At 34.1% G+C, this 17,493-nt stretch overlaps 1 protein-coding gene across 2 annotated transcripts; it reads right to left on the bottom strand.

The window, feature by feature from the left end:
• Positions 1–2,123: 2,123 nt before the first annotated feature.
• Gcn5 (Gcn5 acetyltransferase) lies at positions 2,124–16,567 on the bottom strand. 2 transcript variants are annotated; one of them, XM_073987664.1, is made up of 4 exons: positions 16,441–16,567; positions 15,142–16,383; positions 3,235–3,890; positions 2,124–3,172 (listed from the first exon to the last, which is right to left on the bottom strand). In XM_073987664.1, exons 2-4 carry the CDS (start codon positions 16,365–16,367, stop codon positions 2,643–2,645), a joined length of 2,412 nt encoding a protein of 803 aa, XP_073843765.1. In that variant the 5' UTR covers positions 16,368–16,383; positions 16,441–16,567; the 3' UTR covers positions 2,124–2,642. The 2 variants fall into 2 exon arrangements, with proteins under 2 accessions (XP_073843765.1, XP_073843766.1); XM_073987665.1 differs by having other exon boundaries at positions 15,142–16,392; positions 16,441–16,537.
• Positions 16,568–17,493: the final 926 nt, after the last annotated feature.

Here is a 17,493-nt window from a genome sequence, read left to right as displayed (position 1 = left end):
CTAATGTTTTTGTTTTTCATAATACCGATTAGACGTAAAAAAATCAATATAATAAATGTGAATATGTACGCAAAAATACATGGTAGAATAAGAAAAGGTAGCAGCAATACACAGCTGACTGAACTGGGTTGTAACGTTAGTGTCAAATTTCATATGACATTTTATACATTTATTTCTATTTCGATGTACATTAGGGACATATATTTTTTGAGAAAAAAATATATCATTCGGAAAAAAACATTTCCCAGAAAGACTTCTTCATATCAATGATATGTAACCTCCTCCAAGTTCGAACGATAAGCCGCGCAGTAAATCCCCGCTTGTAGAGGCGATACAACGTTTGTTAATATGTGAGGTATATTGTTAAAATTTAAAAAAAATAAAGCCCTAATAAACATGTGCTTCTTTGTTTTCTAAAACAAAACATTGAAACAGCTTCTCCTTTTTCTATGAATTTCCAGCGACCCCAAACTTTTCTGCAAGAATTCTACTTTCTGCGAGAATTTATGCATTTAGTGGAATGATGTGGAAACATAAAAATTGAAAATGTAACGAATTTTCATTCATGTTTTCCAAAATATTGAACCAAATGTGAAAAATTATTAGTTTTTTAAATTCCAATAATTTATAGACATTTCCTTGTTTTGTTTACAAATACAACTGGCAGTAACGTTACAAACAAAAACAAATTCCTTTGTGGTTGTTGTTCGAGTTGTATTTGTTGTAGTATTAACTTTACCTTGTATTTGTTCTACCATGGCAAAAATATGTAATAATCGAGAAAAAATATCAGAATTTATCTTTTTGAATTTTTAACAAATCTGCAAAATACGAGGTTAACGATCATTAGGAACAAATAAAACTAGCGATATACTCGTTAAACCCCTAACCCCGAATCATGGTAGAACAAATACAAGGTAAAGTTAATACTACAACAAATACAACTCGAACAACAACCACAAAGGAATTTGTTTTTGTTTGTAACGTTACTGCCAGTTGTATTTGTAAACAAAACAAGGAAATGTCTATAAATTATTGGAATTTAAAAAACTAATAATTTTTCACATTTGGTTCAATATTTTGGAAAACATGAATGAAAATTCGTTACATTTTCAATTTGTATGTTTCCACATCATTCCACTAAATGCATAAATTCTCGCAGAAAGTAGAATTCTTGCAGAAAAGTTTGGGGTCGCTGGAAATTCATAGAAAAAGGAGAAGCTGTTTCAATGTTTTGTTTTAGAAAACAAAGAAGCACATGTTTATTAGGGCTTTATTTTTTTAAATTTTAACAATATACCTCACATATTAACAAACGTTGTATCGCCTCTACAAGCGGGGATTTACTGCGCGGCTTATCGTTCGAACTTGGAGGAGGTTACATATCATTGATATGAAGAAGTCTTTCTGGGAAATGTTTTTTTCCGAATGATATATTTTTTTCTCAAAAAATATATGTCCCTAATGTACATCGAAATAGAAATAAATGTATAAAATGTCATATGAAATTTGACACTAACGTTACAACCCAGTTCAGTCAGCTGTGTATTGCTGCTACCTTTTCTTATTCTACCATGACCCCGAATGGACATCAACATCCAATTTTTAAATTCGTTACAAACTTAAAAAGTTCTTATTATTTTATACACAAAAAGTATGTTTTAACAATTTAAAAATGCACGTTTGACTACGTTTGGCTTTATTCACATAAAAATTCATAAATTAATGCACGGTTGTTGAATTAGGCGACATTTACGTTTGCTTAGCTAAATCAAAAACCGTGAATTCAATGCAAAGATGCATTTTGTATTATAAAACAAAATTACAGCCCCCAAAAGTATGCTATAATAATTTGGTGTAACTAATTTCGAAATATTTCCTACCTTTTTTGGCTGCTCCCACGTCGTTGAGAATACGGAATTCGTGGGAATGGAGAATTTTGATCCCATGCGAAACAGCTCCCATGGGAATGTTCAGAATAGGGCTGGATAATTTGTGTAATAATTAGCAATTCACAGTGGGTTGTTTTTCAAAATACGTTGTGGTACATACCTTGAATATTTAAATATCTTGACACCATATAACCCATGAAAATACTGTTATGCTAACAAAGACATAATAACTTTAGCTTGTAATTTTATATTACTATTTATTTGTATTTATTTGCTTTATTTAATTATTGGTAATATGTATATTTAAAATTCACACTGAAAAAGAGAAAGAAAAATATAAAACAAAATTAACAAATCTGAAAAAAGAAAATAAATATGATTACAATAGAGGTTATTTCGAAAAAAAGAGCGCCACATTAATATAATGTTGTTCCATAAAATACATGTATTTTTCATTTAATTTGTAAATATATCTTCGGGTAGAGACGAGAAAACGCCTAGATTGCCGCTCAAAAATGTATTCTCAAAAGATGTATTAAAAAGTGTATTTTGAGAAGAGTTATTGTTGATGTTGTTGTTGGTGTTGCTAATACTAGTGCTGGTTACAATATTGGTTATATTACGTTCATCCTTTGTAGGTTTCTTATCCTCGTCATTGTCATCAGAATTATCGTAGGCTCTACCGTCTCCATCATCGTCTGTGGGTTTATCATTAGGTGGCTCTAAATTTGTAGACAACATGGCGCGACATCATTTATCCCATAAACCTAATTCACGCATCTTAGTTTGGTAATAGCGTTCCAAGTTGTTGGCACAGCGATAATATTCTGTTTCGGGTGAGTTGTAGAAGCGACAATTGGAAAAAATGCGGGCCATATCGGCCATAAATAGACGTCTTGTTACATAGTAGCCCTTCTTGAGACGTTCACCCATAGTCTTCAAGTCCATGGGATATTTAATGTGATCATAATAATCGGGAACTTCTGCTGCAGTAACTGGCTTCAAGAATGGCCATGCAGATGCATGATGCCTTACTGATTGGAGTACAGCTGCAAACGAGGCAGCCAATTTCTCAGGATCGGAAGACTCTTCTAAAGGTCGTCCAGTTCTGTGGGCCCTCATTTGAGGTTTCCAACCAATTTCTCTTAATCCAGGTATAGATTCCACTGGTATTGAGGGTAGTCCTTCTTTAAAGCATGTTAAACCAGGACGAACTTTTTGAACATCATTGTGGCGTTGAGCAATGAGCTCTTTTAAGATTTCACTTTGTCGCCGTATTACTGAAAGGAAATATTGAGTTCAAGTGCAATTCATATAATTATTTTAGATTTTCTCAAATTACCCGATATAAACTGTGTGTTTACAATACTAGGATGTAATTCACAATGCATTAAAGTTGCTCCATCATATTCCTTTATGTATCCAGCGTACACCGGACGTGCCAATTTTATGTCTTTAGAAAACCCTTGTTTTTTAAAGTATCCGATGGCATCGCAATCGGCATATGTCAAAAGATGCAGTATACCCTTTTGTATACTGTAGTCTTTTAAATGATTCATTAAATGGGTACCGTAGCCTTTAACTTGTTCTGACATTGTCACAGCGCAGAAAACAATTTCCGTAAATCCCTGGCTTGGAAATGGCCGAAAACATATACCTCCAATGGGCATATTTTCCTTAATTAAAGCCAATGTTTTATGCTTTGTATCAAACACCAGTTGTGATATGTATTCGCGGGGCATTTCTGGCAATTGGTGAGCAAAAACACTTTGCAAACCCAAAAGCCAAAGAATTGTCTGTTTATCAACAGGTTTTGTTAGGGAATTACCAACAACATGAAATTCAATAGCACGTTTTTGTTCCTCGGCTTTGACATTTTCATCGCGGGAAACATTCACCGGGAATAATATTTCTGTTTTGTTAATAGCTTTTGATTCGGAAACAGCTTTCATTGCACGTATTACAACTTCATCTGGAAGATCTTCATAGCAGGCATCCCTATGTAAATAGATGCAAGTTATTGAAATTAATCAAGCATGTTCATAACAATCTTGTTATAATAAAATTAGAATTATAGATTGGTTTTGTAACAATGTTCAAAGTTGGCGACAACTATTGGTAAAAAAGGCAAAATTGTAAATTAATTCGTTAAAAAAAATGGAGTAGTTCAAATTCCTTTAAATGTTTTTCTTATTTTGAATATTGTTTTGGAGTAGTGAAACCCCAATAATATAGTTTTTTATTAATTAGGTTATTTTCAATACTTATTTATTATTTTATTAATTTATACCTTACTAGCTGAACCCGGTGCGCTTCGCAGCCCCGCTTAAGGTTAAATATAAAGTTTTAATGTGATGTGTATGGAGTATTTTTGTATGTTCTTCCTAACCTTTCCGACTATAAAAACTCCTACATAGTACACATTTACAAATTGACATTTTGAATCTAGATCTACCTGATTCTACTGTCTTCTTTAAAGAAATAACACTAATTTTAGTACCTTAAGCTTGAGTATATTTGTATTTTATTTATTTATGGCTATCTGCGTTATATTTTTCTAATAATGTAATTGTTAAAATGACAACCTCTTACAATTTTCAATATTTCCCGGTCTCATCTACTGTAACTTCCGCTTCACTATTGTGACACCGAATCTTAAGAAGATAACATGGACCTAATAAAGACATCACATATTTAAGTTCTTTGAGCGTTATTGCTTGCACGCTCATTCTTTCGGGACTCCATAGATTGGCATAAGTTTAACGTGACCAAGATTGATATTTCTCACATTTATATTGAGTCAAATATACTCTATGTATTTGATCCCAGCAAAAAGTTTGCCTCCAAAGAGGCAGTTAAATGATATGTACAAGTGATCTGGAAGTGCATCAAATTATGCATTTTCACTCATGATTTTTACAAGAGCGTGACTACTGAAAGAGGCACTCCATTGCACTGCATTTTAACTGACCCTTTGGCACTGCATTTTAAGTGACTCTCTGGCACTGCATTTTAACTGACCCTCTGGCACTGCATTTTAACTGACCCTTTGGCATAGCATTTTAACTAACCCTTTGGGGTAGAATAGGAGGCAGTCCAAAGCACGTGTTTGATACAGGCATTCTGGAAAATGTGCAAGCCATTACAAAATATCCCAGAACAAAAAACTGCATTTATTATTTGTGTAAAACAAAAATATTAAGAACTTTATTACATTAACACAAATTATGAAAATTCTCCATTGAATTCAATCGCAAACATGCGTGTTTCCTCCGCTCTCCATTTAATCCAAGCTGAACTGTTTCTGTTTCATGTGCTAAATGGGTTGTCTTCCCATCACCAGTTAAGTTTTCGAAATGTACTCCAACAGCACTCCATTCGGAAATTTTCTTCTCGTGAGTTACCGGAAAAAAGTTCACAAATTAAATATTATTTAGTTTGTATTAACAAATGTTTGGAAATGTTAACACGCTTATCTCTTTTTGTAAAATGTATACCGCTGCCTATAGAGATGTACAAACTGATTTATGTACATGTAGGGATCTCTAACAACTGCTAATAAAATGTAGCGAACGGAGTGCCTTTTTCACGACTCCGCTGAACTGCATCCGGATGTTGTTAAAATGTGACAAGTGGATGTGATTCTTTGGATTGCATCCAAATGCAGTTAAAATGTGAGGACTGGAGTGCCTTTTTCACGACTCCGTTTGAACTGCATCAAAACATGCCGTGACAGAACTAGTCCACATTGCACTACTTCCAAATTATTTTGCTGGGATTTGTCTAAAGCTTTCAACAGTATTGATCATTCGTTACTGATTTTAAAGCTGAGGAACGATTTTCACTTCTCAAAATCTGCCTGTAAATTGATTTTTTCCTATTTATGTGACAGAAATCAATTTGTCGAGTTAAATGGTTGTAGGTCTAATTGTCAGAATTTATTGTCTGGGGTACCACAAGGGTCTGTCCTTGGGCCTCTCTTATTCATTCTATATTTGAATGATCTTCCGCGTCTCTTAAATTCTACGACTTGCTCCACTTATATATTCGCTGATGACATATTTTTGCTTTTCTATGGCAATCGTCATTTTCCAAACTTACTTGAAATTAACATTAATTCTCATTTAAATACATTTGTTCAATTTGCAACACAAAACTCATTAAAAGTCAATTCGTCGAAAACTAAAGCGTTGAACTTTGGCATTACTAACCGTGTTTTACCTTCATTTGATCTCTTCATAGGTAATGATAGTATAGAATTTGTGCAACAACATAGATGCTTAGGCATAATAATCGATTCTGAACTATCTTTTAAGAGTCATATAGATACTTTAACCGGCAAAGTATGGGGTTCATTACGTAGGATTTATGGTGTCAATTTATATTTACCCTATCGAATCAAGATAACACTGGCAAATTCTCTTTTGTTTTCACAAATATTGTATGGCCTCGAAGTTTACTCGGGGTCTACTGCCATGAATATTATTAGATTAAAGCGTATCGTAAATACTATCACGCGCTTCATATACAATTTAAGTCGTGATAGTCATGTTTCTTCCTACGTTATAAACTACCTTGGTTGTTCTTTTGATATGTTCATAAAATTCCGTTGCCTTTTTTCGTTTTACAAAATGATAAAAAGTGAAAAACCTCCAGCATTAAGAAGAACCTTCGTCTTTACGCGTTCTTCTAGAAATCCTCAAATATTCATTCCTATGATTTGGAAGAATATTTTTGCAAAATCATTTATCGTCAGAGTAGCACGTTGCTGGAATTTTTTACCGCTAGAACTGCGAATTTTCTCTCACAGCAATAATGCATTCCGCTTAAAAATTTTGAGGCATTTCCATTCCCTATCTCAAAACTAATTTTGTTTATATTATTATATTACATAAATCGAGTTATAGCTCTTTGGACAAAATTTATCTTGTTCTAGAATTTTTTTTTTGGCTGGGGAGCCAAGATTACGAGAGTATTTCGTGTAAATTGAAAGAATTGTTAGAAAATTTATTATTTGATATAAGTTTTGAATTATATAATATATAAACTCAGGTAGTCTTTGTCATGTATACAAATTATTTGGCCTTAATGCCGGGCATACACTATGGGCATGCAGGACAGCATTTGTAATAGTATTAGTAAATTTTGAAGTTTTTGTCAATGTATTTGGGAGTAGTTTTGGCAGGATTGAAATCAAAATAGTTTTGATTTTGTAAATGAACCCCTTTCAATCCGATGAATTTTGTTTATTTTCCAAGTAACCAACAAATAATTTTTGAAAACAACAAATATTATTTGTGAGGAAATTAAAAAAATTGGAAAACTTCAACCCAAAATCGAGTTTTGGAGGAAAATTCATCATTTTTGGAATATGGATTGAAGGAATGCCACACACTATTCAATCACACACGTACACAAGGGTTCATTTGGCAGTGCAGTTTGGCAGTATAGTGTATGCCCCGCATAATAGTATTAGTAAATTTTGAAGTTTTTGTCAATGTATTTGGGAGTAGTTTTGGCAGGATTGAAATCAAAATAGTTTTGATTTTGTAAATGAACCCCTTTCAATCCGATGAATTTTGTTTATTTTCCAAGTAACCAACAAATAATTTTTGAAAACAACAAATATTATTTGTAAGGAAATTAAAAAAATTGGAAAACTTCAACCCAAAATCGAGTTTTGGAGGAAAATTCATCATTTTTGGAATATGGATTGAAGGAATGCCACACACTATTCAATCACACACGTACACAAGGTGTCATTTGGCAGTGCAGTTTGGCAGTATAGTGTATGCCCCGCATTAAGGCTTTATGTTATACAAATATGAATAAATAAATAAATAAATAAATAAATGTAATATTAGCATCCACAAGGGGACCTTCCCGATGTGATAAGATTTTATCCCGTAGGCACGTTACCACTCTTGCCTAGTTTGACAATTTTCAATCCGACAATATTAGATTTTCGAGTTTGGTCCTATAGGTTACTTCCCCTGCCATTGCCTTCCACATTGTTGTCGTAATGGGTTCGATCATAACTTTTTATGAGTTTATAGTCTTTCAAGCTTATAGTGACTCAAAATGATGGTAATTTATATTAGCAGCTCAAAGGGGAGAGCTGCCTATTCCTGACCCCACCCCGCTTGTTTTGTAAGAGGTTACGTGTACTAACTTCCCACTAATTTGTACAAAGTTTTGAGACTATATATGATACCATTGTATAGATATTCCCATACAATATTAAAACAGACGATATTTGGTGTTGGCAGCTCAAAGCGGAGAGCTGCTACCCCTGACTCCACCCGCTTATTTTGTATGAGGTGACGTGTACTTACTTCCCACTAAGTTTGACAGAATTTGGAGATTATATATGTTACCATTCTATAGATATTCGCAAACAAGATTAAAATATATAATATCTGATATTAGTAGCTCAAAGGAGAAAACTCTTCCGCTTGACCCCACCGCGCTTATTTTGTAAGACATGACGTGTACTTACTTATTGTGACAAAATTTGGAGGCTATATCTGTTATCATTCTATAGATATTCCCATACAAAATCTAAATTTTTTGGAGGTACCTCCGATTCTGATGCTATATCTACAGATCAACGCGAATGAATAATAGTAAGATAAATCTAATACAGTACAGTAATGCACAGTATTTTGTTTGCTTTGGAGCAGTTTAGCATCCCGTCCATAATATTTTTAAGCTACTATATTTTAGTCATAAAATTTGTTATTTTAACATGTAGTATGTAGTATACAGCCCTAAGGTCAAAAGACTGGGCATTAAAAATTTAAAATAAATTGAATTGAAAATGTTGAAACACTATTGCTATCGGTTAGTATGGTGATTACTTTAGAAACTAGTTGAAATTTTCATTTGTATCGGCTTAAGTGTAGGAACTCCAACCGAATTACTATGAATTTTATATAAGTTTCTTAAACAAATTGTGAACAAATTTCCTTTAAATGCACATGGCCGGAAAGTAGCCTTAAATCAACACCCAGGGAACAGTTTTTGCAGTGGCTGTGATATGAGTTTTGTTCTTTAAGTTTTTCTGATCAGAAAATTTCTCTAAATTTCCTTTAGAAACTGAACCAATTTTCTATAAGATTACCTTGAAAAATCTCTGCACATCTTAGTGCATTTGTTTTTGAAAAACTGCAGAATAATCTACACAAACTTTAAAGGGATTTTTAGATTGGTTTCATATTCTTGCGAAATTCGGTAAAGAGCGGAACAAGTTGTTGTGTAATTCCATTTATAAGAAATGAAAATGAAACGCTATTTATAATAAGTATTATCTTATTTTATTTTAGATGAGTCAAATAAAAAGGCAGCAGCCTGACCGCAAACATAAATACATGTTATTTCGCATATAAGTGAGATTGATAGAAAAGTATAAAGTATACAATTCCGAACCGATTTTCCTGAATGTTTGCTATTAATGTTCTGAGTGGCCAGAGATCTTCTCTATCATAAACTGTCGACATATCGTCGGTGTCATAATTAAGTGTTCCATACGCCATTTGCCCGTTTTGAGATAATCGCATTTTAATGTTTTGCATCACAACTGTGTGGAGCTGACTAAAGCAAATATTTATATTTTTAACTTGAAATATTAATAATAGTATATAGAACATATTTGCAAAAATTTAGAGGAACATGTATTGGAATATAAAAGTTATAGAGATTTTTTTAAAAAAAGAATTTTTGTCGATTTGTTCCATATCCGCACTTATGACACAAATTTGAAATATTGTAAATCACATGGAACAATGTGACAAAAAATGTTTCCATATTTGCCTCAATAAATTAAATACTTCTAAATCGAAAATTGAAATTCTGATTTTTGAAATGTGTTTTTAAACTTGTATGTTTTTAAAATATTAATGTCTTAACTGAAAAAAGTTTATGCTTTTCCGTCGAGGCGTGGATATCTCGGGAACTAGAGCAGATAGGAGGGAGCCGACTAGAAATTCAGAAAGAGCATACCAGAAAACCGTAGAAACCACCTGTATCTCAAAAAGTCAAAAATGGCGTATGGAACACATAAGCATGACACCGACGATATGTCCACGCACGTTTGGATATAGCCCCCATATAAGGCTACCCCAAATTTTAAATTTTTTAAGGTTACAGCCACGTTTTTGATCGATTTGGCTGTAATTTGTCATTTTGGTAGCTTGGAAGGTAGAAAGCCTTTGTACAAAAAATTATCAGCATAGGTCAAAGTTTTTTTAGACCCTACACAAAATTTCATATTTTGTGACCATTATTATAAATAACAAATAAGAAAAGGCTATAGTCGGACGGAGCCGACTATGGGATACCCTATACCACTATCCCTGGACAATCGCTCTCCACGGAACTTCTTTTCAATAATTGTGAAAATTTAATTATCAAATATCAGAGATGTAATGTATAATACTTATGACCAAAACCAAAAAGTTATCTAGCACGACAAAGACATTTTTGTAGCAGGAAAGGAACATTTAGAACACAAACTAAAATGTAATGAAACCCACTTATGTAGTACTACTAGTTCCGTTGTTTAACCGCTACGTTATTGATTTATTGCGGGTTATTATTTTGACCTACAGAGCCGCTACAAAATTGGTTAAACTTTTGTTTTTGGTCCATTTCATCCCCTGAACATTTCACGATCATCACCAAAAACTAATCATTTCTATTCTGGCCCGAATCCAACCTCCTTAAAAAATTAGTTACAATCGGTCCATAATTGTGGCCTTAAGCTTGTTTACAATTTTCAATGGACGGACACACTTCGCTAAATCGCTTTATCTCGTCGAGATATGAATTTCGGCATAACAAATATGGGGTCTACGACGAATATTTCGTGGTGTTACATAAACTTTTGGAGAGACAATATTTAGCATGGGATAAAAATGTGGTTCTCTACACAGAACCCATTATATATTAGACAGTAGGCCCGTTATCTAACAAACACTTTATTGCAATTTACATCAGAGGAAAGGTCAGTAGTTTTTTTTCCATATGTAGGCTACTTTGCGAAATATATATGTCCTCAAGGAATTAAAATATCGAATAAAAATAAAATTTTTATATTTTTCATACAAAAGTAATGAGCCATTTCGCCCTCTAAAGAATATCAGATCATCATTCAAAATTGTAGGCATCTTTTTCGACCTATACTCTTACCCGGTGCAAAATTTCGTGACTATTGATGTATAATCGCGACTTCTAGCGAGTTTATTATTACACTACAAACAAATAATGGAATATATTAGGCTGTAACTCTGTTATCTGATCATGCACACCAACATAATTGGCAACAATTGAAAGGTCAAGCGTTCCACTTTCAAGCATATCTCACTTGTCCGGAATGTCACTTCCAGGAATTAAGATATAAGCTGTATATTAAAAATGTTCACAATTTTCACACAAAAGTTTTGGTCCATTTAACCCTATAAATATTATCCGATCGCCATCTCAAATTGCAAGCTTCCACTTTGTGATATACTCTTACCTTATTTAAAATTACGCGTTGATCGGACTATTATTGAGACCAACAGAGCCGCTAGAAAATTGGATAAATATTATGTTTTTGGTCAATTTCACCCGCTAAATATTTCGCGATCATCACCAATAAGAATAGGAATCTATTCTGATCTGAACCCGACCTCCATACAAAATTTCGTGACGATCGGTCCATAATTGCGGCCTGGAGCGTATTTACAATTTATAATGCACAGACGGACGGACACACATCTCAAAATCGCTTTATCTCGTCGAGATATGAAGATTGGTATACCTCATTGGGGGTCTCCGACGAATATTTCGCGGTGTTACATGAATTTTTACCAAAACAAACTTATAATACCCTTTTCCACATTGTGGTATAGGGTATAATAATAAATTTAAGTATAAATGAACATCGAAATAGTTTTGGTCGGAAAAATTGTATTTGGAACCCTAAATACCAAATTACAGACCAAAAATGTCCACAAATACCTAATTCAGTCTAAAATGTTTAAAACTCGGAAATCGGGAGGTACCGTTATATGGGGGCTATTCCTAAATGCCGACCTATGTCCAAAATTGGAGATGTTTTTTGACCACTAGGAACCCTAAATGCCAAGTTATACCTACCTGAAATCGGACGATACCGTAACAGGGGGGTTATAAACGTGGGCCTATGACCACAATTTTGACACTTTTTTCAGAATTTGTTCCGAAACTGTTCAGAATCTCTTACAAACCTCCAAAAAGCTTTATATTTTTCGGGGAGTTCCTATTTTTTCTTCGGAATTTTGTGGGAAATCAAATTTTTTTTAAGAATTTCGAATTCGTCTGAAATCTAGAATGTTATTTTCGAAATTACCTCGACAAAACAGAAACTTCTGCAGAGATTAGAACAAATATGTCTGACATTTTGGAAGAAGAATGTTAAAAAATTTTATGAAAAATTTTCATTTCATTTCCCCATGACGCCCGCAACCCCTTGCGTACGTCTCTGCTGTATTACAAATGTTGTTAGGAAAGTGGTCTAGACAACTTGCTGTGTCGCCAGGTGTCATTTGACATTTTTTTTTAGGAAAGTTTTTAGCCTAAGCGTACTCAGGTCAGTTTTACATATGTATATATGACCATGTGTTGGGTTGTTTACAGCAGTGTCGCCCATAATATTTCCATCAATACTAAAGCATGTGTGTATGGATGGGTGAAAAAAACAACCACATGATATTCATCGTTTGTTTATGCACACGTACACTGTACGTGAGAGAAAGAAGCAAATGCAAAAACAACTCAGTGGGCACCCTCACTATACAAAGAAGCAAAGAAGCGCGTCCCTGGTTTACAGTGATTTGAAAAAATCACTTTGCAAAAAGAAAAAAATTAATTTAATTGAGAACATTTTCTTCCGATAATTTTTCATAACTCACGGCAAGAATGCATTGATCAAACTAAATCTTTGTATGTCGATAAAGGACCATCCTAAAGGACTATGAAAAACTGGTTCAATGAATTCAATCGTGGCGGACACTCGCTAAAAAACGAAGGTTGCGAGGGTCGTCCAAAAACGGCTGTTGTGCCAGAAAAAAATTAAACCGTTAAACATTTATTCCAACAACTAATATTTGATATTGCATGAACAGTTGGCGGCCAAAATTGGTTTTTTCCCTTTGGATCCCGTGTTGATCGGAGCAAGAAATTTCGAAAAAATACGATCGCGTTGCTTCAAAAGACGTTTATAAGATAGATCCAGGTGACGAATCATGGAAATATGATTATGAACCCGAAAAATAGCAGCAATCGCCTGAAGATGCTGCAAAAGCGGCCAAAAACCATGTTTTCGAGGTGTCACAATCAAGCCAACGTAAATAACCGAATACATGGTCGTATGTCAAACTGACCTAAGTACGCTTAGGCCAAAAAACTGTCAAATTTTCCAAAAAAATCAAATGACACCTGGCATCACTGCAAGTTGCCTAGCCCAGAAGATTTTCGAGTAACCCTTGTAACTAATCCATTGTGTTATTTTCTACAACATTTTACGTGCAAAATTCATAAAAGTTTATTATTTCCGATTATAACTGAAGTGTATCTATTATTATGAGAATCAAATCTACGGTCCTGGGTTAAAACATTACGTAAGCTTAATTCATTTAAAATAAAACTTATGTCGGTTGTTGATTGGTATACTTGTATGTGATTGGGGTATAAGAAACATCATATTCTCATTTTTTTTTTTTCAATAAATATAACCGTTCTATTGAACTTTCAAGAAAAATGTACCACGTGTACCTATTATTTTGAGCAGGTGTGTATATAGACGGCATTCTCCAAGGTTTTAGATTTCCCCATAAGCATAGATGAAGAACTTGGGTACGCAAACAAAATTCCCTTTTAGAATTAATGTAGATTTGAAATGTTGGCCAAAGGCCTTTTCTAGAACATTCGAAGCGTCTATTTCGGTATGAATGAGATCTAACGACAAGAACTCGATTAGATCAATCTGAATACAGCTGGTTCATTCAAAGTAATCCCTAACTCCCTAAAATTTCTCTTCAAGATCTAAAATTGTAATTCTTTAACTTATTTCACTTCGTAACAAAGCCTATTTATTATATGCCGTTCGTTAAATAGCTACAGAGTTCCGCTGCTTAAAAAAATCATTGTATTAAACTTTATTATTGCTCTGTTCCAGAACCTGCAGGAACCAGCCATTTTTCGCAGTTGTTACAACTTTTTTCGTTTTTAAATTTGAAAACATTTAAAAAATAGAAGATTCTTGCCATCCCATGGTACAGTAAAAGTAGGTAGAACAGGGTCGAAAAAAACTATAGCAATTCAATCCTACCGTATGAGCGCTTCCTGTTTGTTTGAAGGAATGAAGGAAACATTAGCTCTGTTCCAGAACTAAACAGTTTTTACAATTTTTACCACTTTTACACATTTTGCGTTCCCGTACACAACATTTATATGAAAATCGTTTACGACTTTTACAACTTTTACCACTTTATAAAGTACGGGAACAGGCCAATTAATTTTTCATGTCATAGTTTCAAAATAAAATTTGATAAATAATACAATATATTTTGAGCTCTGTCCACTTATTATAACACCATGCTTTATCCCGGCACAGTTTCCGAATCTAATATTATTTGATTTGATTCTATCCAAAAGATATTAGCATTCCCAGAAAAATTAAACATAAATTTAATATGAAAATTAATCTATATTCTTATCACCTGCAAACATTAGCTGTTCCAATTAAAAGGATTGCATCAGAAAATCCAGGGCCAAAACATACATACATTGTATGTCATGGATGATGAAATAATTTCACAAATGAAAAAGTCATATGTTAATCATTTTCCCTTATACACACATGTATGTAAAATCATGTCAAATTGAAATTTCTTAATTGAATACTTCAATCTTAATGCAGTATTATAAGTATTTATAACGGAACAAATAATTTAATTTCATCGAACAACGAAATAAGTCTAAAGATATGCTCTAACATAAGTATTCCATAATTGTGAAGCCTACTTTTATGCGTAGATTGTATTGGTAATTCTTGTTGCACATAAACTGCATACATATTAAATTCAATATCTTGCAAATTGAATCATTGAAATTCCCAAAAAATAAAAAAGATAACATTTATTTCAACATTATTTAAATACAGTCTTGAGTTCCGTTGTGACAACATTCAATTACAACCAATGGCGAAATGCAAACACATACTTACCCACTGGAACGTTCGGATATTTCTTTTTTTACTCGTTTGTGGGCGGGTTCACCAGTTCCGATTTTCTTGGACGCATTACTGCTAGCTATGCCGGTCGTTGATGCCGCTGTATCTTGCTGCCGTTTACGTTGTTGCAAAAGGAAAGCGGTTGGTGGTCGATACGACTGGTCCCATATTGGAGAATCATCCTTAAGTAGTTCCGCTTTTAGGGCTTCCAAAAATTTCGGCATTTGTGTTATTATTGACCTTTTGTCAGCCGGGAAACGATCTCTTTCCGAGATACATTTTTTCTTAAGCTGCTGGGCCATATATTGGAATACTGTACGCAACAGAGTTCTACCAAAGACAAGGGACGTTTCGAAATGTCTTAGAGAATTACAGAAGGCGGGTACATGACAGAAAACCAACCACCGCGTATAATTAATTTTATATGTGGAAGCATCGTCATTTTTAAGATCAGCTCTCCTCATGGACGGTGGTTCGAAATTGTAATGATTGAGAAAATTTAGAAACGTTTTTGCCACCTCCGTCATAGTTTGCAGTTCATTTGGACTCAAATGGTTATATTTAAAGAACACAAATGAATAAACCGCTTTTGCAATGCAGGGTGATTCAAATGGTGGGTCTCCCAAAGGTCCTCGGATAACAGCCTGTTGCCGTGTAATAACACACTGTCGCAATAACCGGAACAAATAAAGATAAACCTTTTTAGTATCCTCATCATCTACTCGTTGCATGGACATAAACAGATTCTCCATATCGATGATTGCTCCCAGGAAGTTATTCATTTCAGCTGCGGAAATGCCATCCAAATGTGAGATATGGCTTTGCAATGAGTGACGACAACTAGTATTACGACATTCTTCATTGAATTCCGGGCAATAAGACGATTCCACATCACGATGACGATTTTCTTGTGGAGTTTTCCATCCTGTACATCGACAACCTTCAGCTTGACAGGCTGAGTACATTGAAAGTTTGGCTAGTTTTTGAGCCACGGGCAAGTTGAAAACTTTTTGTTTACGTTGTTGTATGCGTTGTAAACTATTTTGTCGGCTCCCTTCGGCTGGGGCCGAACCTGCGCTTGAATTACCACTATTCTGTCTATCGCTACTGTTAGATCCAACATTTTGTTGCGCGTTTGACTGATGTTGAACAGCGGAGCCCGATCCACCAGCTGCTCCCGCATCTTCTTCCTTTAAAGCAATCAGTGAACCACCGGACATAATTTGCTTGCTTGAGCTGCGGTAACTGGAATATGTTTAATTTGGTTTAATAAGAAGAATGCGAATGTCTCACCCAAGAAATGCAATTCAATTCAATTTCACAATATTTCGATTTCGAAGTACGTAAACAAAGCAGAAAATTCTTCAAAAAGAGTTGCCGTACCTACTGCGGTGGCAAGGTTGTGGGTATTTCTTTTCCTAAAACAGGGGATAATTTTTCTAAAAACAAGGTAATAGCCCATTTAGATATGACTTCATTAGCCGGATTTAGCACATTATCAGGTTTTATTCGCTAAATCCAGCCAAAATCTACCAGATTTCCCATACAAAAATAAATCCTCCTATTGAGTGGATTTGTTTTAAATCTGGCATAAATCCTCGTATACAACTCTGTTTTCTGCAACATGTTGCTAGAAAATACAAAAAGTTGCAAGCTGGCACAAGAAACAAGGTAGATGCATCGGTTAATTGCTACACTAAAAATAATTTCAAATGTAAAAAATTGTAAACAAGGCGGAAAAATTAAATTTGTTTTTATGTACAAAGTTGATTTGAATCAACCAAGACTAATATTTATGATGTCTAAACGATAAAATAAGTCGTTTATTTATTTCAGATGAGCAAACTGCGATAAAATAATTCTTTATTTGCTCTTTAGTTAGCATTAGTAGCAAAAGCTTCGTTGCACGTTTTTCCCCGAAATGCGTTCCCGTACACCAAAAAAGTTGCAAAATGTTCACTTCTCTTTGAACAAAAATGGCGCTGAATGGCTCTCTCTTTAGAAACAATTTGAGCGAGCAAAAATGTGCAACATGTTTGCCGGCTTCTGATTCGCTGACACGCCGACATTGACATTTGTTCCAGATTTTTTGACGTTTCTGCCATATTTTCGTTCCCGTACATTTTGGAAAAATGTGTGTGTTGGACTCATTTTCGACAGTTTGCTCTTTTGACACTTTTATCATTAAAAAAGTACTGGAACGAAGCTAAAATGTGCTAACACTTTCAGTATTAAGCAATAAATTTGTAGTTTGACGTATGTTTTTTTGAGACGAATTCAGTTTACAAAAAATTCTTTTGACGTTTAAAATTCGATTGATGCATCTACCTTGGTAATTGTGCTATG

The sequence above is a fragment of the Musca autumnalis genome, unplaced genomic scaffold (assembly GCF_047663935.1).
Source record: "Musca autumnalis isolate F117 unplaced genomic scaffold, ASM4766393v1 scaffold_4, whole genome shotgun sequence".
Lineage (NCBI taxonomy): Eukaryota > Metazoa > Arthropoda > Insecta > Diptera > Muscidae > Musca > Musca autumnalis.
Note: the sequence above shows the minus strand (reverse complement) of the source record. Positions and strands in the feature narration are given on the sequence as shown.

Bases quoted from the DNA above. Each gene is read 5' to 3' on its own strand.
- Gcn5 (XM_073987664.1), bottom strand. From the start codon at position 16,367: ATGTCCGGTGGTTCACTGATTGCTTTAAAGGAAGAAGATGCGGGAGCA. The intron at 3,891-15,141 runs GTAAGTATGTGT...CTATTTACATAG, and splicing joins ATATCCGAACGTTCCAGTGG to GGATGCCTGCTATGAAGATC. The intron at 3,173-3,234 runs GTAATTTGAGAA...ATTTCCTTTCAG, and splicing joins AAACACACAGTTTATATCGG to TAATACGGCGACAAAGTGAA.